The 23,932-nt window shown below is 36.8% G+C and overlaps 1 protein-coding gene across 2 annotated transcripts in view; it reads left to right on the forward strand.

Annotated features, from left to right (window-relative positions):
• Window positions 1-23,932, forward strand: part of LOC136030522 (leucine zipper putative tumor suppressor 2 homolog) — a 179,960-nt gene that overhangs the window by 84,777 nt on the left and 71,251 nt on the right. For both annotated transcript variants that reach the window (XM_065709548.1, XM_065709549.1), the window contains one exon: window positions 291-930. In XM_065709548.1, the coding sequence (XP_065565620.1) occupies window positions 291-930 (640 nt within the window). The remainder of the gene's footprint in view (window positions 1-290; window positions 931-23,932) is intronic.

A 23,932-nucleotide genomic window follows, 5' to 3' on the forward strand; every position in this document is an offset into this window, starting at 1 on the left:
CCCTGTACCTTCTGCATATCTAGACCGATTTGTTTCTTTGTGAGAACAGAAACAGAAGGAAATAGTTTCAGGACATTTCCTCAAGCTATTAAGAATATTTCTAGCTTTTCTGTTTCCTCAGTAGCTTAAGGAAATAGCAGAAGGAAATTTGTTGGGGCAAGAGTTCTACAATTTGTGTATTTTCTTTTCGATTGAAAAAAAAAATAATTGCAGTTTTATAAAGAAACGTGGTGATTGGGACTATAGGCACTATCGAACTTGTAAATTAATATTTAATCTATGATTTACAGGTGAGCGACGCGGTCATCACAGATCAGGATCTGTTCAATTTCCCCCAGATGCAACCCAAGCAGGGAAGGCAGTGTGGGAGAGAAACATAGGTGATTATAATACAGTAGGTCTACCGAGTGAAACGAACTTAGTCGCAGGACGTCGACTTGGTGGCTCTTTGTGCAATGTACAGGACTCGAACCGCCAAGGAATCTTAATGGGGACAAATTCTGAATTGCAGCTAGATAAAATAGCTCAACCCCAGGTTCGAAAATGTGATTTTAGACCTCCAGTCCCCAAAAAACCTGAAAAGGTATCCCAAACCCCAGTGCAAAAAGAAAACGACCCAGTGAACCGTTCTCAGTTATCAAAACAGCACACAATGAGTCAAACATCGTTACATTCGCAATCATCAAGGGGCTCAAATACCCCAAAGTTACCTGGTAGAAGTGGAAGCTCTTCAACTTTGAGCAAATATACTGAACTCATAGGGACAGCGACAAGCTGCTGGGGCCTTTCTAGAAAAAGTTCGTTTGGCTCCCAATCAACCATCAGAAACTCACCGACGTCTCCCAATAGGTCTCATGAAGATATTTATGGGACACCACGAAAATGCGAAGTGTCAAAAGATGATGGAAATGTGACTGTTGCAGACTTGGGGTGAGATTCTTGTTTATTTTTGTGAAACCATTTAGGCCAATGTTTACACCTGGCTTATACCCCCTGCCAATATCCTAAAATAAACAGAAGAACGACTCGCCGTTCCGGATACATTTATCATAATGAACACAATAACTTAAAAAAAGGATGTTGGCTACACACAGATATAAACGGGTTTCGATTGACAATCCGGATTTTTAAATTTGACAATCTGATCGTTAAATTTGATTTCTATTTACAACTTGATCGTTTATTTTGGTTTTGATTCACAGCCCGGCAATTAGATTCTTGTGTGGATTGTAAGATCCTTAACCCTGATGCAATCGGGGCTCAGGAATTTTGGATTGTCAGATTTTAGAAAAAAAAATCCAAAAGTTTACAACATGTAGACTTATACAGTTTATTCTGGTCTAGATTTTCAAAAATCTTTTTTTCTAAGAAATTAGGGCAATTTCCTTTTTTAATTTTTTTTAACATTTGATGTTATTTCCCGTGATAGGACCTAAGAATACTTGAGTTCTGGTTGTTAATAGTAAGGGGAGGGGTTTCCAAATAGAAATTTCTTGAGTTTCCAAATAGAAATGGGTAATATTTCTTCACCTTTTCAACTACTCAAATAGCTCACCAAAATTCTATTTCTTTTACACTATCTGATTGTGGGAATTTTTAGAAATTTGTATTGCAAAATCTATTTTCTTTTCACAATTCCACTGTACAAAGCAAAAATTTAGATTGTCATTCAAAAATACCTTAATATTATATATTATAAACGTCGATCTGGTGGTTCTTTGTGCAATGTAATAATAATAATATTATATTATTATAATATTATATATATTATATAGTATTTATTATAATATTATATATTAATATATTAAAATGTAAATGACACTGCATAGAAGAGATGGCAATACTTGCTTATTTGTGGTAATTTCCCGTCATTTATATCCGTTTCAGACACTATCATTCATGGTTCGTTGTTATTTCAATTTTTTGGATGAAAGTACCCTGACCCTCCCAGATCCCACCCTAATTGACGTCACTGATGCTTATTTTTGTCATTTTACGCTGAATTGGCTCCTTATTTTTTTGCGGAAAAACTTTTTTATGAAGTAAAGATGAAATATAAGGCATAACGTTAATGAATAGGGTTAAGTTTTTGGCTTTAAAGGCATACAGTTAATTCTATGGAATAAAGATGAAATTGAAGACATAACGTTAATGAATAAAGTTATTTTGTTGGCTTTGTAGTTAATTTTTTGGCTTAAAGGCATAAAATTAATTTTTTAAGGAATAAAGATGAAAGTGAAGTCAATTATTTAAATTAAAAATTTCTGAGTTTAAGTGGTCAATCGGTTTGACTTGGAGCTGCTTACTTGTCTCACAAACTTAACCCCCTAAAATTCTTTAATTGATGTCCTCTTTTGATTGACAAATCAAAAACAAAACTCAGAGCAACTAAAGCTAAAAATTGTCACAATAGGTATTTGATCAACTGATAAAGAACATTTTCATTAGAAAAGTACTCTCAGCTCAACTGAGTTTGAATGGCAATACGCATATAAATTATTGTTCGTCCTTTACTGAAAACACAAGAGCATTAGAAATTTCTCAGATTTGTTTTTTATATGCTTCCAACTTCATTCTGCCTCAAATAAATGTGTTTAAATTAATGATAAATTGTGGATACTTAGTATGGCAACAACCCCCTCTTGGACGTTGTCATGTTCGCTTAATGTAAGTCTTCAGCGCCATGGAATAGTACCTGTAACTTACAGGGCTATAACCAAATAGCCATAGACATAGGGCAAAGAGCCGTAAAAGCCTGCGCTTTGTAGATAACTTCGAATAAGTTATCTACAAAATATGTATATAACTTTGTAGATAACATCATCAGTTTTACTGCTGATGATGGACACTGTGTATGTGTCCGAAATATCCAGTTAAAAAAATTTATATTTGTTTCAATGTCAATAAAGGTTTCATCCCTTTTTGAACTGTTAGAATGAAAAAAAAAATCACCAATGCAACAGCACAAACACAGAAATAAACATACACCATAAGAAAAGGAAGGAGAAAGGAAGACTGTTTTCCTACTTTAGTAATTAATATAGATCAGTACTTGAATGAGGCCTTAACCCTACCAATCCATACAATCACACAGGTCAAACAGCATAGCCATATCAACCGTAAAGAATAATCCATGGACTGGCAGTCGTGTCTTGAGTAAGTATAAGTCGTCATTTACCAAATATTAAATACAATAAACAATACAAATATTATATTCGTCCTGCTCTTTTTTTTTAAGCTGAATGACTATTTTGAGGATTTATATGGCACTTGGTTTTAACCAAGTGACATATAGTAATCGCAAATTCTGTCGGTCTGTCGGTCCCGGTTTTGCTACTTTAGGCACTTCCAGGTAAGCTAGGACGATGAAATTTGACAGGCGTATCAGGGACCGGACCAGATTAAATTAAAAATAGTCGTTTTTTCCGATTTGACCATCTGGGGGGGGGGAGTGGGGGGCCCGTTAATTCGGAAAAATAGAAAAATTGATGTATTTTTAACTTACGAACGGTTGATCAAATCTCAATGAAATTTGATGTTTGGAAGAATATCGTGTCTCAGAGCTGTAATTTTAAATCCCGACCGAATCTGGTGACATTGGGGGGGAGCTCGGAGGGGGAAACCTAAAATATTGGAAAACACTTAGAGTGGAGGGATCGGGATGAAACTTGGTGGGAAAAATAAGCACAAGTCCTAGATACATGATTGACATAACCGGAATGGATCCGCTCTCTTTGGGGTAATTGGGGGCGGGGGGGTTAATTCTGAAAAATTAGAAAAAATGAGGTATTTAAATTTACGAACGGGTGATCGGATAACAATGAAATTTGATATTTAGAAGGATATCGTGTCTCAGAGCTCTTATTTTAAATCCGAACAGATCCGGTGACATTGGGGGGGGGTTTGGAGGGGGAAACCTAAAACTTGGAAAACACTTAGAGTGGAGGGATCGGGATGAAACTTGGTTGGAAAAACAAGTACAAGTCCTGGATACATGATTGACATAACCGGAACGTATTTGCTCTCTTTGGGGTAGCTGGGGGGAGGGTGTTAATTCTGAAAAACTAGAAAAAATGAGGCATTTTTAACTTACGAACGGGTTATCGGATCTCAATGAAATTTGATATTTAGAAGGATATCGGGTCTCAGAGCTCTTGTTTTAAATACCGACCAGATCTGGTGACATGGGGGGGATTTGGGAGGGGGAAACCTAAAACTTGGAAAACACTTAGAGTGGAGGGATCGGGATGAAACTTGGTGGGAAAAATAAGCACAAGTCCTAGATACATGATTGACATAACTGGAAGGGATCCGCTCTCTTTGGAGTAGTTGTGGGGGGGAGGGGTCAATTCTGAAAAATTAGAAAAATGAGGTATTTTTAACTTACGAACGGGTGATCAGATCTCAATGAAATTTGATAGCTAGAAGTATATCGTGTCTCAAAGCTCTTTTTTTAAGTCCCGACCGGATCCGGTGACATTTGGGGGAGTTTGGGGTGGGGGAACCTAAAATCATGGAAAACGCTTAGATTGGAAGGATCAGGATGAAAAATGGTGGGAAAAATAAGCAGAAGTCTTAGATATTTTATTTACATAATTGGAACGGATCCGCTCTATTGGGGGGGGGGGTTAATTCTGAAAAATTAGAAAAAATGACGTATTTTTAACTTAAGAAGGAGTGATCGGATCTTCATGAAACTTCATATTTAGAAGGACCTGGTGACTCAGATCTCCTATTTTAAATCTCAACCGGATCCAGAGTAATTGGGGAAGTTGAGGGGAACCGGAAATCTTAGAAAATACTTAAAGCGGTGAGATCAATGAAACTGGATGGGAAGAATAAAAACCTGTCTAAGATATGCGACTGACATAATCGGACCGGATTTGCTCTATTTGGTGGAGTTGGGGGGGGGGTGAATTTTGAAAATTGAGGTATTTGTAACTTACGTAAGGGTGACCGGATCTTAATGAAATTTGATATTTAGTTGGGTCTTGCGCTTTAAAGGTCTAATTTTAAATTCAGACCATATCCTGTGACATTGGGGGGAGTTGGAGGGGAAAACCGGAATTATTGGAAAACGTGAAAATTGGGGTATTTTTATTTTACGAATAGGTGATCGGATCTTAATGAAATTTGATATCTAGAAGGAATTCATGTCTCAGAGCTCTTATTTCAAATCCCGACCAGATCTTTTGACATTAGGGGGAGTTGGAGGGGGAAATCTTGGAAAACACTTGGAATTGGAGGAATCGGGATGAAGCTTGGTGGATAGAATAAGCAAATGTTCTTGATACGGGATTGACGGAACCTTACTGGATTCGCTCTCTTTGGGGGAGTTGGGGGGAGGGGTTCCGTGATTTGGCGAGTTTGGTGCTTCTGGACGTGCTAGGACTATGAAAATTGGTAGGCGTGTCAGGGAGCTGCACGCATTGACTTGATAAAGTCGTTTTCGACCATCTTGGGGGCTAAAGGGAGAGGAAAAATTAGGTATTTATAACATACGAGTGGGTGATCGGATCTTAATGAATTTTGATATTTAGAAGGACATCGTGACTCAGAGCTTTATTTTAAATCCTGACCGGCATTATGCCTCTCATTTTCCTTTTAAATAAATCTATTGATTCATAGAATTTTGCTAGAGCTCGTACCATATGATCTCTTGGCTCTTAGCTCTTCTTGCGTCATCACAAGTGCCATATGAGCTCTTAGCTCTTGTTTTTTTTTTAATCTGAGGGAGCTTTAGCTGCTGTGCCTCAAATGTGATTCTGCATTGTCAGGTGTTATTGCTTAGTCTCTTATACTGCAGGAAATAGCCCCTATGTATAGTTAGAAAGATAAAGGGATCTTTGAATTAAGAAACGATCCTAGTACTAAAAATCGATTATAGCCTACTATGTACAGACATACAGTTGCAAAAAAAACTAATGAATTCGTCTTTTGAATTTAATAGTACATTTATATTCATTTGAGCAGCAATAAATGAATGCACAATGATTGAACAGTATATTTTATCATTATATTAATTGCTAAAATAATAATTCAGAAACAACATTAAATAGATTTGGTGCTGCCGCGCCTAACGGTCATAAATTACGTAGATGTCATACAAGCTGAGGTCTGTACTTTACGAGGTGGTTACAGTAATTAAAGTCGCAATATTTTTTTTTTTTATCTTTTGAATTAATTCTCGTGTCACTAAAGAAAAAATAAATTTTATTTCGAGGAGTGGGCCAAGATTTTGTGGGGATATGTTGTGAAAATAGCAAAAAGAGGCGTATTAGCCTACAAAGTTTCGAGAGGTTTTCTACTTTTCGCCACCTAAGGTATATTTTGGAGTGCTACGTGTGTCATGCAGTTACTTCACGCGTGGCGAAATTCTGCCACGCTTTGCACATTTCCTTGTATACTTGGCACTATTTCATCAAGCTTGTTACGCACCATATATGTGATTTTGTGAAAATCGGTGACCCCTCGGAAAGCTTAGAAAATTGGAGAAATCTTCAGACTTTGGCAGGGCCGTCGAAATTGCTCCTCGACGATATGTAGATGCCTGACTAATGCATTGTTAAAAGTTAACAAACGATATAAGTTAACCCTATTACCCCGCTACAACCGACAAAAATTGTTTTGCATGTGCCTGTCCTGAATTTTGGTTGATTTCAAGACTACTCTTTTTTTAATTCATAACCAGACATAGGGTAGAGGATGATTCTGGCGCTCAAACATCTCTTATGAGCTTTTATGACGCTGAGTAATCTGGGCTTAATTACCTCTTAGTAGAATATGTTCCCGCACACCTTGACATAGTTCAGAATAAAATGGCTCATTCTACGGCCAAGTAGGAGTATCAATTGACCTTCTCTTATGAGAAGGTCTCCAATAATTTTTCCTGTGGGTAGGGGTTGATTATTTTTTGACCTTCAGAAAGTTGCAAAATCGGAACCAAGTGTTTTTTGAGGCCAGTTTTTCCTGGGGTAAGAGTCTTTCTGACCAATCTCTTGGGGTGGATTCTCTCTGTGTAATATGAAATATATAAGTTTTTTAATATAACATCAATAATATTAGCATACAACATCAATAATGTTAACGCAACATCAATGCTATATTGTTATGTCTTTGACAGCTGGACGAAGCAGCATTTCATCATAACATAGACCAAAATAAATGAAGAACTGATCAGTCCAACTCCGTTGAACATTTTTCTCCCATCCCCTGCTATAGAGTTTTAAAAAATTTACAAAACCTGGGGTCTCAAATTTTGTGTGAAATTAAAGTGATGGATATTGGTGACGAGTGGACGACTCCGCGTTGACATTCAAAAAGTGGAAGGATCTAACGTATATGAGCGATTTACTCGCTCGAGCGTCAACTCCAAAACACTTAACACACTTAAAACAAGATTTATGGAAAACGAATCCTTTCACTTAAGCCTAGATGGCGGTAGTAAGCTTACTTTCGATTTTCGCCGCCGATTGGCTTTCAGGCCTTGGCAATTGTTTCCCAAAATATAGAAGCTCTTCTTATAGCTTTCTGCTGAGCTGCTGTCTATGGCATTATAGTGTGACCTGTTTCACATAAACTAGTTTTTTGGGGAAATTCCAATCCCGCGCAAAATTCAGTCATTTTAGGACGTAAAGCATGTTTTACTCCATGGCTGGCTATTTTAGTATATGCATGAACTAACACAGTGTAACAGAAATATAGCTTGAAATACCCAGTGGCAGTCATGTGCAGTTAGCCCCAGTGTTTAAAAAGGGCCTCTGTTTTGTGTACTCTACCTTAAATACTTACTCTGAAAAATTCCCTGTCATACAGGGTTGCCGATTGGGCATGGCTGTCACTGCATATTTAAAATTTACATTTATTGTATGTTTTTTAATATAATTTTATATAAAATTTTGTTTTTATACATGCATAAAAAAATTATATCCATTTTTGTTACGTTTTACGAGTCAGACAAACACTTCGGGGGGGGCGGGCGGTCAAACCCCCTAACACCCCCCTGGATACGACCTTTATATATTTTTATATGATTTTATATATATATACAATTTTTTATAATTTTATAATTTTTATACAATTCGTATATATAATTATATAACCTTTATATAATTTTTATATACAAAATTTTATGCATATTTAAATTTTACATGTCTTTGTCATCATGTGCATGCGACTTCGAGGAAACAATCTAGCACTTGAAATATTCTGATTGAGCACTTCAATTAGCTAAGTCTTAAGATCGAGTATCTTTAAATTAAATAACTGGTATGAACAAGAACGGGTGGTGCTAAAACGTAAATATATAGAGTCAATTTTATCTAGGGGGTTTGGGTAGTCGTAATTATGTTTACAACTGAACTGAGATATGGGGTTATGTATCATTATCGTAACTATGTTAATTGATAATCAATTAGTTTGTTGAAAGTGTTACCCTTTACGGTACTAAGTGGATTTTCGGGACCTTACATGACGGCTCACTATTTTAGGGTAACCAACCGGGCCGTATCCAGGATTTTTGTTCGTGGGGGGGGGACCAAAAATTTAAAAACTTTAAAAAATCCTCGAACCTCTCCTCGATACGGCCTTGGTAACCAGTAACGGGGATTATATTGCTTTCTATTCAATGTTGTTATTTTTCTTCTTCTTTTATGTATTTTCATTCCATTCAAAACAAAACAAAAATATTTTTTTTAATTAACAAGATTGAATAATCAAATCGAAATATAATCATCAGACACGTGCCCAGAAATTATTTTAGTGGGGTGGGGGACCTATAATTAAAAACAAAAATAAGTTTATTGGGCACTTTTAGTAAGAAGTTTCCAAAAATATAAGGAAATTTGGTACTTCGGGTTCCCCGGGGCCCCCTGGGTACAACCCTGATCATAATCACATTTTTACTTAGTTTTTGAATCATAAATAAAAAAATGACTATAAAATGTTCGTTATCAAAGTGAACCCGGTCTAGCAAAGTAGTATCCAGGTCTAGCAAGGCCGTATCCAGGGGATGTTAGGGAGTTACCCCCCCCCCGAAGTGTTTTTTGACTCGTAAAAAGGTAAAAAAAAATGGATACAAACAAAATTTTATGCGTTTTTAGGTTTTTTGTGTACCCTCCCTCCCCCGAGAAAAATTCTTGTCTAAAACACCCCTAAAAAAATCTGGGATACGGCCCTGTACATAGGTTTCAAGCTTCAACATAAATTGAATCTGAAAATTGTAAATTGAAAGCATGGCAAATGAAGAGCTTACGAGTCTTCACCAACAACCGGAAAAATGAAACGGCAATTTTTGAAAACCAAAAATAGGTCATTAAATTTACGCATTTTTCGCACTCGATTATGGTAATGAGCATATGCGTCTCGCAACTAGTTATTTGTGTGTGTGTGTGTTTTTTTTTTTTTTTTTTTTTTTTTTTAGTGTTAGTTTTCACACTAGGGAAATATCATATAATTTGTGGTGATAATAATATTGATTAATGGGTTGAATTGGCAGATCAGACAAAAAGAACTAAGAACAGCCTATATTATTATTAAAATCAGACTATGCGCGTTTTTGTTGCACGTGAGAAAAGGGGTTCGAGTCCTACCGTTGCTGGTTGTTTGGTTTGAGCAGGGGTCAATGGCGTGACTCTGTAAGCCCAGCCTGAGTCGACCCAGCTGTAAATGGGTACCTGTATAAATCTGGGGAAAGTAAACAGGAAGGGTGTGCGAAAGCACAGGACAGCTAGCCACCAATCCCCCATTGGATTTCCTGGATGAAGTGAGAAACTCTAATACTACTACCACCAAAAACTCAGTGTAGTACCAAGACGCTTGAGGGCTACACAGCTCCGCACATTCCTCATCCACCTCAATATATTCAAAGCTCCACTCTTTGCCCCCGCCCTTCAGGTTAGATAACGACGAAAACCATACTGTCTTTCTATAAAAAAATAAATCACAAGTAAACAAGAAGGAATTTTTATGAGTGATACTTGCTCAAGCCTCAAATGAATCCGACCTCAGCAAAACACATATGAATAAAATAAGATGTACAGTAAAATGTGACCTTTAAAACTCAAATTAAAGTTGAAATTGTAGGAAATGATAAGTTTGTCAAGTTCTACGTAAAGGATGTGTCGTCAAGATTGTCATTACTCAAACACAATGTTTCAATTCACGAAAACGTACGGAGAGGAGGCAATTTTGTTTTTTGTTTTTTAATTCCATCGATGAAAATACCAAAAAAATAAATTTTTTTAATGAAAACACCAAAAAGGGGGCAATTTGAAATATATGGAGGGGGTGAATACGCCTCCTCTAACTGAAGCTCCTGCTCAAACAGGTATTCCTGGCTATTGACTTTAAGAACATTTTCTATAAACTATTGTAAAAAATTGAATGTACATGCAAGTAGTTAATTTTAGAAAGTTTCACCTTCTTTCGGGTGCCTATAATTCAACCTCAATATTTAATATTGTTTACATTTGAAAATTCATTCCCTGCAGTTTATCAGTTTTTATGGCACTTGGTATTAACCAAGTGACATATAGCAAGCGCAAATTCTGTCGGTCTGTCTCTCTGTCGGTCCCGGTTTTGCTACTTTAGGCACTTCCAGGTAAGCTAGGACGATGAAATTTGGCAAGCGTATCAGGGACCGGACCAGATTAAATTGGAAATAGTCGTTTTCCCGATTTGACCATCTGGGGGGGGGAGTGGGGGCCGGTTAATTCGGAAAAATAAAAAAAATAAGTATTTTAACTTATGAGCGGGTGATGGGATCTTAATGAAATTTGATGTTTGGAATGATATTGTATGTCAGAGCTTTTATTTTAAATCCCGACCAGATCTGGTGACATTGGGGGGAGTTGGAGGGGGGAAACCTAAAATCTAGGAAAACACTTAGAGTGGAGGGATGGGGATGAAACTTGATGGGAAAAATAAGCACAAGTCCCAGATATATGATTGATCTAATCGGAACGGATCCGCTATCTTTGGGGTAGTTGGGGGGGGGGGGTAATTCTAAAAAATTAGAAAAAATGAGGTATTTTTAACTTACGAATGGGTGATCAGATCTCAATGAAATTTGACGTTTAGAAGGATATCGTGTCTTAGAGCTCTTATTTTAAATCCCGACCGGTTCTGGTGACATTGGGGGGGGAGTTGGGAGGGAGAAACCTAAAACTTGGAAAACACTTAGAGTGGAGGGATCGGGATGAAACTTGATGGGAAAAATAAGCACAAGTCCCAGATATATGATTGATCTAATCGGAACGGATCCGCTATCTTTGGGGTAGTTGGGGGGGGGGGGGGGGTAATTCTAAAAAATTAGAAAAAATGAGGTATTTTTAACTTACGAACGGGTGATCGGATCTCAATGAAATTTGATATTTAGAAGGATATCGTGTCTCAGAGCTCTTATTTTAAATCCCGACCGGATCTGGTGACATTGGGGGGGGGGGGAACCTAAAACTTGGAAAACACTTAGAGTGGAGGGATCGGGATGAAACTTGGTGGGAAAAATAAGCAGAAGTCTTACATACATGATTTACATAATTGGAACGGATCCGCTCTATTGGGGAGGGGGTTAATCCTGAAAATTAAGAAAAAATTACGTATTTTTAACTTACGAAGGAGTGATCGGATCTTCATGAAACTTCATATTTAGAAGAACCTCGTAACTCAGATCTCTTATTTTAAATCTCAATCGGATCAAGCGTAATTGGGGGGGGGCAGTTGGGGGGACCGGAAATCTTAGAAAATACTTAAAGCGGTGAGATCAGGATGAAACTGGATGGGAAGAATAGGAACCTGTCTAAGGTACGTGACTGACATAACCGGACCGAATCTGCTCTCTTTGGTGGAATTGGGGGGGGGGGTAATTTTGAAAATTGAGGTATTTGTAACTTACGGAAGGGTTACCAGATCTTAATGAAATTTGATATTTAGAAGGATCTTGTGCTTTAAAGTTCTAATTTTAAATTCTGACCAGATCCCGTGACATTGGGGGGAGTTGGAGCGGGAAACCGGAATTCTTGGAAAACGTGAGAATTGGAGTATTTTTATCTTACGAATAGATGGTCGGATCTTAATGAAATTTGATTTTTAGAAGGAATTCATGTCTCAGAGCTTTCATTTCAAATCCCGACCAGATTTTTGACATTGGGGTGAGTTGGAGGGGGAAATCTTGGAAAAACACTTGGAGTAGAGGAATCGGGATGAAGCTTGGTGGATAGAGTAAACAAATGTCCTTGATACATGATTGACATAATCGTACTGGATTCGCTCTCTTTGGGGGAGTTGGGGAGAGGGGCTCAGTGATTTGGTGAGTTTGGTGCTTCTTGACGTGCTAGGACGATGAAAATTGGTAGGCGTGTCAGGGAGCTGCACAATTTGACTTGATAAAGTCGTTTTCCCAGATTCGACCATCTGGGGGGCTAAAGGGAGAGGAAAAATTAGAAAAAATTAGGTATTTATAACTTACGAGTGGGTGATCGGATCTTAATGAATTTTGATATTTAGAAAGACATCGTGACTCGGAGGTCTTATTTTAAATCCTGACCGGCATTAAGCCTCTTATTTTCCTTTTTAAATCAATCTATGGATTCATAGAATTTTGTTAGAGCTCATACCATATGATCTCTTGGCTCTTAGCTTTTCTCGCCTCGTCACAAGTGCCATATGAGCTCTTAGCTCTTGTTTCTTGTTAAGGTAGTACAATTAGATTCCTTATTTTATATACACCCTCCATCCCTGCTGATCCCATATATAGTCCTAAATATTATATTTCTTCGTTGTTTATCCTCTCGTGATGCGTCATCTTTGTTTAATCGTGTTTATTGAATACTTGAATACTGAATGCAACAGAATTTTTGGAGAAACCATTATTTAAAAATATGAGTAGCAATGGAAAAAACATGATAATGCGATTAATAAAAAAAAATACTGCATAGTATAAAGTAAGAAATTCTTTATTTTGGTGTCGTTTCAGGTTTTTCTATAGCATAGGGCTGTATTTGGGACCATCTAGGGGGTGGGAGGCATAAAGAGCATAAAATAAAGAATCTAATGGTACTAATTTGAGTTTGTTAATATGTTTCCTTCGGAGGAGTCTCTAAACTGCATTTTTACCATTTCCCCTTATGACCTCTTGTGCTATTGGTTCTTGGCTGTACAAATTTGTATAATTTTGGCTTTGAGATTTGACATTGACAATTACCTAAATGTTTTAACTGTGGTGTGAAATATTGCATTTCTGCGTTACCTGTATAGACCAGGGAGGGAGCCTCCCCTAAGTGTAGGGTTTTCCGAATAGCTTCCTTGAAAAGCATGCAAATAATGAGTGAAAATCTGTTTTTTGGACATTCCCGCATGAAACCTTTAAACTGGCTTCTTAGGCTTGGATTTCCCAGCTTTTAGTGAAACAGGTCTTTCAGATAAATAAAAAGGGGGCCCTTGTTTTCTAGGATTCTGAGAAGAAAAAAAACAGGATATACTTTTGGGAGCAGGAAAGTCCTTGACTAGCCTGCAGAAAACAAAAGACTTAAGGCTCTTAACAGCCTTTCGTCGCCCATGGTAGCCTATCAGTAACTTTTACCATACAATTTAAGTTCTATAAAAAAAAAAGAATGAGAGCTCTGTTTTCAATCTGGATAAGGGTTATTGTTTCTCGTTCAGCGTCCATCAAAATGTTTCTCACTAGACAGAAAACGTACTTTAAACTTCCGGTTACTATGGGTTATGGTTCCCTCTTTACTAGGTTGCAGCGATGAATAAAGGCTTTCACATTCCAATCTCAAAGAACATGAGAAATCAATGATCATACTAGCCACTGTTACCAGATTGTCAACGCAGAAAAACGCCCAGGGGTTTTCAAAACAAGCCCGAACAAGCCCCAAAAAATTTCAAAACAAGCCCGAAACAAGCCCCGGAAAATTTTACCGAAATAATCCACTTTTGAGATTCCACTTTATAGTGAGTGTGTACGAAAGCTTGTTTCACGAAGAATGCTATATCTAGATGCAGAATTAATACTGAATTTTCAGTCCAAAGCTATTCTCATCATTTTTTCTTTAAACTTCTGGAAGAGTCTCAATTTTGTTGATCTACCCTCAACATTTGCAGGGAAGAAGAATAAACCTACCCGGCAGGCGGGAATACTTGACATTTTTTTCTGCTTTTAAGTTTGAAATATAAAAGAAATACCTTAAGCTGTATGGCAGCCCCTAGCTCTGGCCTCTCCTAATATCGAGTTAATCTTTCGTTTCTTTTTTAAGCTGTATGTCAGCTAAATATTTTGAACTCATGTTTTTTTTTCTGACGCTGAGCTTTTGCATTGACAAACTTATGGTGCGAAAGTAAAACTGTTTACTTGGAAACGAATTCGTCCATAGAATTTTCAAGACTTTTGGAATCAAAGATTATGTGTTCAGACCTAGGATCAAAGTTGGACCATTTAATTGTGACTGCTGCTATTTTAGATAAAAGCTAGATAAAAAAGACAAAGGGGTCATTTCCCAGCCGAGTCCTCGAGGCGAATCCTAATATGTTATTATTCCTTACAGTTTCAGTTTTCCCTCCGAATTTACACCTTTCAACAGAGTTGCCGCCTGTCCATGCCCTTCCGAAAGCTATAGCCATATACAAATAAAGCCACTTCCCCATGCCCTACTGCCCTAATAAGTGATATTTTTTTTTAATTTGTCACTAAATATTATGTTTTCTTTATGTTTATCTCTTTAGAAACCTATTTTGAAGCAAGATTATTTAATCTAAAAATTACCTTCAGCTACGTGGCAGCTATATATTTTGAACTTTTATGATTATTTCGGATGTTAAGACTTTTAACTGAAAACCTTTTTTTCCTTGTCACCTAGTTTTAATGGACGCGGTTCTCAGCTATTTCTTAATGTATTGACTTCGTAATACAACAAAAAAAATTCACAAGTAACAGAAAACACAATGAGATCTCTTCAATAAGCAAAATAATTTTTGTGAACAAAACAGAATTTTGGCCAAACTATTACGACAAGAAATACACAGGCTGAATTACTTCTTTGGATAGAATGGTAAAATGCAAAAAAGAAAATAATTGAAGCTTGAAATTTTATAATACAAGGGAAAAAAGCTTCAAGAGAATAAACGCAATGATTGAAAACTCTCAATACTTTTGGTACATTTTCTTAGTACCTCAAGTAAGAAAAATTAAAAATAATTTTTGAGAAATGAGATACTATGTACAGCTTTTGACAAAAAAAAAATGCTACAACAGCTGAAATACCAATATATTGAACGAACACGAGGAACTTTTGATTTAAAAAAGCTAACTGCAAGCTAAAATTTCAGCGTCATCACCTTAGGAAAATATGCATATCAAAGGCTGATTATCTTGTAATACAGCATTTTGGTTTTTAAATGCAGCTTATCAATCGATTTCTTTTACCAATCAGGCTTCAACCCGAAGATTCCTAGTTTTGTCTCCACTGAAGGGGCTCATTTTTATATTAATTTCACAGAATCTGAAGAATTCCAACATTCGTTTTTCTTTTTTTTTTAAACCAATGGTTTCTTATTCAATTCCTATTCGTACCTTGAGGTGCAAATTGAAAAAAAAACTCTTATTAAAAAATAATTTCGTATCTTATTTTCAACATTATTTGCTAGAATAAACAGGAAAACGTAGAATATTAAGCTTTTTCGTTGGATTTTCAATTTTTTTTTTTTGGAAAGTCAGCAGAGTGTAAAATATAAAATTCTTTCATTGGAATTCCAAACTAATTGGTTGGACTTTGAAAAATTGGGTATTGGAAAGTCAAGAGAACATGAAATATCAAACTTGTCGCTGGACTTTAAACGTTTTTTGTTGGAAAGATAAACAAATCGTTGAAGATCATATTCACTTTTTCGATTTTACACCTTTGCTGAAAATTCAGTTATAATTTTTTTTTTTAAGCAATTGAAAGTTCAACGTATTTTCTTGTTGGAAATCCATTTTTTTTAAGTGTATATCTACAACTCAAGAAGTTAGAAAATAACACCAAGAGAAAAACAGCATCAGATGAAAAGAAAACGAATAAAGAGCCAGTTCTGCAATTCTATAGTAAAACCAGTATGTCATCAAGATCATTGTTAAAATTCATATCTGTGGTTGCAGTGGAACCCCCAAGCCTATAGATTTCACTGTTGAACTGCAACATTTTTTTAGTAGGCTCAAACTGGGAACAGCAAATACCACACACTGACAACCACAGCCAAAAGACTACTATTGAGTTCAGCATAGGCAACAACATTCGATTCCGAAGTTTATTCTTCACAATATTCATCATAGAAAATGACCTCTCAACTACAGCATTGCTTATTGGCAAGCTAAGGAGGGTCAATGCCCACCTCGCTAAGTCGCGACATGGAGGAACACCAGCTGGATCAAGATGGTGCAGGACCTTGACCCAGAATTCACAAGAGTCACTTGGAATTTCTCCGCCACAAGCTGATGCCCCGTCAACTACCAAGAGTCTTCTCCACTGACTCTCTAACTCACTAATATTCAGCACTGGAATAACATCCAAAGGCAAATCACTAAATCGAGGACGCAACTGCGACAAACAAATGGTCGGAGAAAGCACTTTCAGTTTCAGCAGAGAATCAAGAGCTGGGGGCAAGCGCTTTAAAACTGCTCTAGCTGCTGTCTTGAGAAATTTGAGGCAACGCAGCTTTACTTCTTCCTTTTGATGACTGGTCAGCTTAGATCTTTCAAGTTCCAAATTGAACTCGTATCCGTAGTCAACCTGGGCTGTAGGAAGGTAATAAATTTCGAAGTCCATATTCACTGTTAATGACACTGCAGACGTGTGCAATATTCTCTGCAGAAGACTTGATAAAAACTCTTTTAGCTCTTGAAATAAACGAAAGTGATCTGCGTTGGTGTGTTGGAAAAGGAGGTTAATTCTCTGAAATTCAGCCAATAATGGCTTCAAGAAAGCAATATATGCCTTATTTCGTTCATCGAGGTACATATCATGGAGCATTCGGGCAGTGTAGCAACGTTCCTTTTCCTTCGCTAATCAAAAGTGCGCTGACAGCTCAGAATACTGCTCGAGTATTCAAACGACTGCTCTATATCGAGACAGCCAACGGGTATTGGAAGGAGCAATCATTTTCAACGGGGTATTCCCATCGTTTATGAGCTGGAACATTTGCTGATATGCCTCTCTTCGTAAAGGACTAATGTTAAACCACTTGTAAGTCTCTGAGAGCATGAACTCCAAATTGCTTGGAAGCTCTCCAACAGCCTCGGAAGCACACAAATGTAGGGAGTGACATACACATTTGAAGAGTTGGAGTTGAGGCAACCCATCATCTCGTAATAACGTGAACAGTGAATGGTTCCCACCACACATGTTGTTTGCTCCATCTGTCCCAATACCTATCAAATTTTTTAGGGGAATTCCACATAAAGCTAAGAAGTCTTTCAGTTCTTGATGTAAAATCACAGAAGTGGTCAAAGGTACTTCAACCATGCCCAAAGTAGCACAAAGAACTTCCTTCATCTTGGGGCTATAGTATCTCACACAAATACACATGAATTTCATGGTGGCAACGTCGGTCGATTCGTCCAGAATAAGGGAATATCTGCTGTCACCAACATCAGCAACAATCTCTTGGAGACTTTCTGGTCCAAGAACATTCTTGATAAGGGCTGAACATTTTGTTCTCTTCAATTTCATTGCCTCGGAAACTGGTCCAGGAAAAGCAGTCTTGATATTGGTGGATAGGTGGTCAATAGTCATAATCGATGAATGACTCGCGACATGTGCTGCCAAAATCAGTTCTGCTTTTCGTGCTTTGACATCGAGCTGAGTAATTCCTAAGAAAAGAATGGGGTTTTAATTCGGCAGGTTAATCTGCAAAGTGTCAAATAATTCCTGCACTGCTTTCAACAGTTACTCCCTTTTAAAAGTGAGAAATAATTTGGAAGAAGACTAAACTGACTTTTTGTGCAAGCTTTGGATAAGCATCTAACGCAAGGGTAAAGACGCCCTACAGGCTGAGGTTGAGGAAAGCCTCATATTCTCAGGTATCGACTTTGAATAAAAAGCTTTGAGATTGTAACATCCAGTTTGTGATATTTTTTTTTACTTCAATCGTTTGAGCTGACAAACCACAGTCTAGGCTACTAGTTTTGCATGTAGTGAGGTCCTGAATATGTAATGAAGATTGAGGCTATATGGATCTTTTCGGCCTTCTGGCCTTTGCCTCCTTACACTCTACATTCACATTCAAAATGAATGTGACATTCAAAATGACCTAGGACAAAAATAGAACTGCAAGGTATTCGTTTGTAACATTTTGAGTGTTCCATGCTTGGGGGTTATGAAGTCCATCTCAATCTATTTCAAACACAATTTCAAGAAAAAAGTATTTGGAGTCTTACCTTTATCCATCTTTTGTAGATGAAACATTTCTATTAAATAATTGTAACTAGTAATCTGCTGCAGTACATATTTCCATGTGATTCATATTACTTATTTTCTTCTTCTTCTTTAGTGAATCGTAGGGTAAACATTTCCTCGAAAGTTTTGTAAAAGAATGAACTTGAACTTGAAAAAAAAAATCTTAAAAACAAAATTAGAAATATTATTTTTTGGAGTAGAAAAAAGCCCAAAACAAGCCAAATTAAAAAATAATAAGCCCAGTTTTCCGCCCCAAGCCCACAACAAAAAAATAACCGCCCCAGCCCAGAGAAATAAGCCACTGGGGCTTGAAACAAGCCAATCTGGCAACAGTGATACTAGCTTCTCAATATCATTTTTATACAATCCTAATAAGTGGGATTCATGCCAGAATTGCCTCTCACTCAGTTGGACTCTCTGTCTTAGCTTTTTCTACAATTAGCCATGACTTGATGCCCAAAAATTATTCGATTTCAATTCAAAATTTACTTACTTTGTGCAAAATATACAAATACTATAATACAAATTAATACTGTACAAAATTTACTTAGTTTTGATTTCACTGTTATCAGTTTAAAATGTTGTAAATTTTAACAGCTGAACTGTGACCAAAACAGTGCAAAGCACCTTAATGAAAAACTGACTGTGAATCTAAAGCTGTTGTAGCCATTTTAGAACGTAGGCTAAACTAGCCTGAGTTTGAAAAAGAGAAATGGAAACACTGGTGGAAACTTTTTGTCTTTTTTTTTTACGTTGAACTGTGACCAAAACAGTACAAAGCACCTTAGTGAAAAGCTGACTGTGAATCTAAAGGTATTGTAGCCATTTTAGAAAGTAGGCTAAACTAGCCTGAGTTTGAAAAAGAGAAGTGGAAACACTAGTGGAAACTTTTTTGGTATTTTTTTTTTTACGTTGAACTGTGACAAAAATAGTACAAAGCAATTTAGTACAAAACTGACAAGGATTCTAAGAATCAATTAAACGGATCTTTTATGACTAGTTATTATATGTATTTTAGGAGGGGATTGGGTACTCCTGTACAATCCAGAACACACTCGAAAAGTGAAGTTAGGTTAATCATAATGAAATACTTAGTCTATATAATACTTCAGCTTGTATAATAATACAATTTGGGCTATATATTTGCACATGGGGGGGGGTTAAGTAGCCTAACCCAACCCCCTTCCTAATGTACAAATATTTAGCACAGATTATAGAAGTCCAATGCATTCTGTGACGCGTCATTTGTCTTTGTAGCTATGAAACCGGTTTTCTTAGGTGTGACATTCAGCAAACTTGTCAAGTGTGTTGCTGTGTTCTGGATTGCACGAAAATACCGGGGATTTGTCTAAACTAGGCCGACGTTTGGAAAAAGAGAATGAAAACGCTGGTTGAAACTTTGAGATGTTGTGATTTTTGACATATGATCTGTAACAAAACAGTTCAAAGGAGAATAATGCCAAACTGAAAGAAAATCTAAGAATCAATCAAAAGTAGTCTCTTTGATAAGTTATTATAGCTAGTTTAGAAAGGGAATCTTCCAAATCAGCACGACTTTTGAAAAAGAGGAACGTAAACCCGGGTTGACATGTTGAAATGTCATGATTTTTTTACATCTGATTTGTGATAAAAACAGTTCAAAAGAGCATCGTACAAAACTGAAGCTGGATCTAACAATCAATTAAATTTAAATTTTTATGTTTTTATTGCTAGTTTAGAATGGGATTTGGTACTTGTATGATAAACGCCCCACCGTTCAAGTTATTCATTCACTGACGCATTATAGAACTGGTTTTTTCTTAAATTTCTTTCAGCTTAGCGTGAGGCAAGACAAAGAGAACTAAACAGAATAGGTTTGCACACTGGGGGGGGGATAAAGTATATGGATAATGGGAAACTAGAAAACAATTCTTACTACATAATACGCAGAATAATTGTATCTTACGTATTAGGCATGCAGAAACGCTATAAATTACCCCCCCCCCCTGGTATGCAAATATATTGCCCAAATTTGCTTCTAAAGTATTATATTTTTATCTTACTCTGGTATATTTCATTAGGATTGAGCGTCAGAGAAACATATTAGAAGAAGACTGGATAGGGCGTATATCATACAAGCACCTGGGGATTTTCTAAACTAGCCCGACTCTGGAAAAGGAGAAATGGAAATTTTGGTTGACATGTTGGGATGTTGTAATACCTTCCGAAATCCTTCTAGCTTTTCAACTGGTGCTCTCATAGCTCATTTTGGTCTGTTTGAATAATTTCTTGGCTATCAAACTCTTGTCTGTACAGAAATTGTAAAAACCTGTACAAAATTTGCATGTGCGTATTCGGGTTTTTTGTTTGGGGGGGGGGAGTAGAAAACATTAACTCATGAGAAATGTGTTTATATGTATTTTTGTTACGTTTTTACGTCTCGAAAGGCATTGGGGGGGGGGTCAAACCCGGTAACTGCCTCTTCCCCTGGATACGGTTTTTGAAAATTGTCTTAGTTTTGATTCTTTGCATTTTTATGGTTACTGTTAGCAATTTGAAATGTTGTGATTTTGACAGGTGATCTGTGACCAAAACATTGCAAAGCAACTTAGTGGCTACACTATAAACCATTGTACTTCCATTAGGGAAAACCATTCAAATGTAATAGTCTATTGTTACAAAACCTAATGTAATTAACGGTTTTGGCATGTCTAATATGCGAACTTGTCAATTCTCGACTCTATATGGAAGTTAATATTTACAGTATGCTAAGTTGATAATTCATTAAATAGCTTTTATACGATGCAATTCAAGTATTCTGAAACCTGATTATAAATCGTAGAAACTTTATTATTCTTGCTTTTGGTCATGAGGGATTTTATAAACATTAGGCGGGCCATACCTCATAATGTCCTTCATTGTTGTAATTAATTAAAATAACAGTGGCAGATTTACATTTTTGCGGTAACATTATTTTGTGTTAAATTAAGCCATTGCAATCACTTGGCATATTATTGTGAAGGGTCCCAGTCACAATAGCTTCAGAAGTGGATTACACTATTTTATCCTATCAAAAAATCAAGGGATTACCCTATTTTGTAAATCATGCACATAGTTTGGCGTATGTCTTGCGTGGTATATTTGTGACGTGAAGTTTGCTATCCAAGACGTGACTATGTGGTCACGTAGTGGTTCACCATGTGGTTCACCATGTGTTTCGCACATGGTGAACAACAGTGGTGTCAATTCACGAGAATGGGGGGATATATTGTCAAATCCTTGGAGGGGGAGGGCAGTTTTGGTGTTTTTCAGCAAAAATGCCCAAAAACTTGTATTTCCAGATAAAATACAAAAAAGCTATTTTTCAAAATCTAGGAGAGTGGGTGCGAATACCACTGGTGATCAAAACAAGTGGTATGCTGATGTGTATGTTATGTGACTTAGAATGGGTAACCAATCGGAAATCAAATTTTGCCCCTGTGATTCATTTTTTTATAGATTTGATTGCTTAGAGGCCGAGATGATAATTCTGATCATGAGCAATGAAGTTCAATAGGGACATTCGGAAAATAAATGATCTGAGATTCATAGTCTAACGTTTCTGACAATTCTAAACGTGTGCATTCTTTTATCTTATGTGTGGTGTCAATTTAGTTTGCTGATGTTTTGTGGGTGATAAGCAAAGGAATACCAAAATTATGGGTCTCTGAGGTGCAACCAGCACATATAAGGGCGTAATTGCTTTAACATGGCAATTTTTCTTTTCTTTTGTGTGGTGTGGGCATAATTTTGCTAATATTTTTTTTTATTGCGGTAAGCAAGGTGATACCAAAGTTGAGGGCTACTGAGATGCACAGATATAGGAGGATAATCATATAAACTGGAAACTAGATAGTCCTATGTGTTGGTCATAGTTGCGTAACCTCCTCTTCCACTCCCAGCTCATTCAAGGCTTTACTCCCTCTCGTTCCCAAGCACATGAAGTGAGGTCGAGCAAAGCTTCACTACTGCTATTAACACCTCACCGAGGCAGCAAGTCCTATGTGGTGAACACAACAACGTTCAGAAGTTGCTTCTGTCTGGCATATTGGGATTTTGTCTTAATGTCATAGAAATATTTTGCGCATGGATTTTGCCAAAAATTCTGATCAGGTTGGCAACATTGTTACATGTACTTTCTGTAGTCAAGAACCCTTCTAAAACTTCTAATATAGCTCAAGTTCTGTCAAAAAGTGAAGTTTCGTTAACACTTATGAAACAAAAAAAATATGATGAAAAAATAATACTTAATTAACAAAATTATGAAAACTACAACTTAGAAATATGCACCCAGAACACAGAAGTGTCACTAAGGATCGCGTTAAAATAAGCTCTTCCTTCTGCCGTTGCTGCAACCCACCACATGTACTCTGCTACATGTGTGTTTTAAATGACGGCGGGACGTACCTCGGTGCCGTTTAATTCCTCCACTTAGCGGTACCCCATACTCTCTCTACTTTTTATCCTGGAAAAGTCTAATTGCCTCTTCTTCAGTCCTTGGCAAATCCCAAATTGTCATTTTGACATCCGTGGTCAGACACTATTCCCCATAATCACAGATCACAAACTGAATGACTGTCACCCCATTGTCTGAAAACTGGTTATTTCATTAACATTAATCAACTTTACTTCTTGACAGAATTTGAGTGTGGTGGCTATAAGACACAAGTACCTAAATTTTTGTCTCCATATTATTGGGCGCAACTTCTCTCCCTTGCCCTCCCCCCAAACAACGCCCCTCCGTATTATCAATATGTATTTTCTATTGATTAATATTGTAAATAATTTATACAACTGTAAGAAGTTCTGGAAGAACATTCTTGAGACTTACGATTATCTGGAAGGTTCGTACAGTAATAGGAAGATAGTCTAAAAAATTTTACTGGCCCATATTTTCATTTTAATAAATTCCTGATACGTTTTGTTACATAGATTTTAGATGGCGTAAGATTTTCTATTATCCTGACTAACCCCCCCCCCCTTTATTGGGTGCATTTCTTCGTAGAGTCCTTGTCTCTTTTACACCACAGACCTTTTTCTGTAGAAAAATCATCCAACATCCCCTCCACCAAGATTTTGGTTGTGCCTAATATAATATATTTATAATCAATGTACTTTAATAATATAATTAATGCCTAATATAATTAATGGCATTTATGTAAATAAATGTGTTTCCGTACCAATTTGTTCTCTTTTTCAATTGTGCTTATTGTTTCAAAGACCATCTTATTTAACCTTACAATGGATTGTGAAGTTTAGCGAAGTCTAGCAACCAGTAATTATAACGCCTAACGGTATGCACAGCTCAGTAATTCTTTTCTAAAATTAACGAAAGTTCATGATGTCAAACGTATTGGTTCAATTAGAGGATGAAATGTTACAATTGTTCACGACCTGGTTATTATAGCCTACAGGAAATTGCGCAGTTGATAATAGTACTCAGTATTTCCGGTGCATAATATAGGAGGGAAATCTTGAAGTTA

Source organism: Artemia franciscana, chromosome 8, assembly GCF_032884065.1.
Source record: "Artemia franciscana chromosome 8, ASM3288406v1, whole genome shotgun sequence".
NCBI lineage: Eukaryota > Metazoa > Arthropoda > Branchiopoda > Anostraca > Artemiidae > Artemia > Artemia franciscana.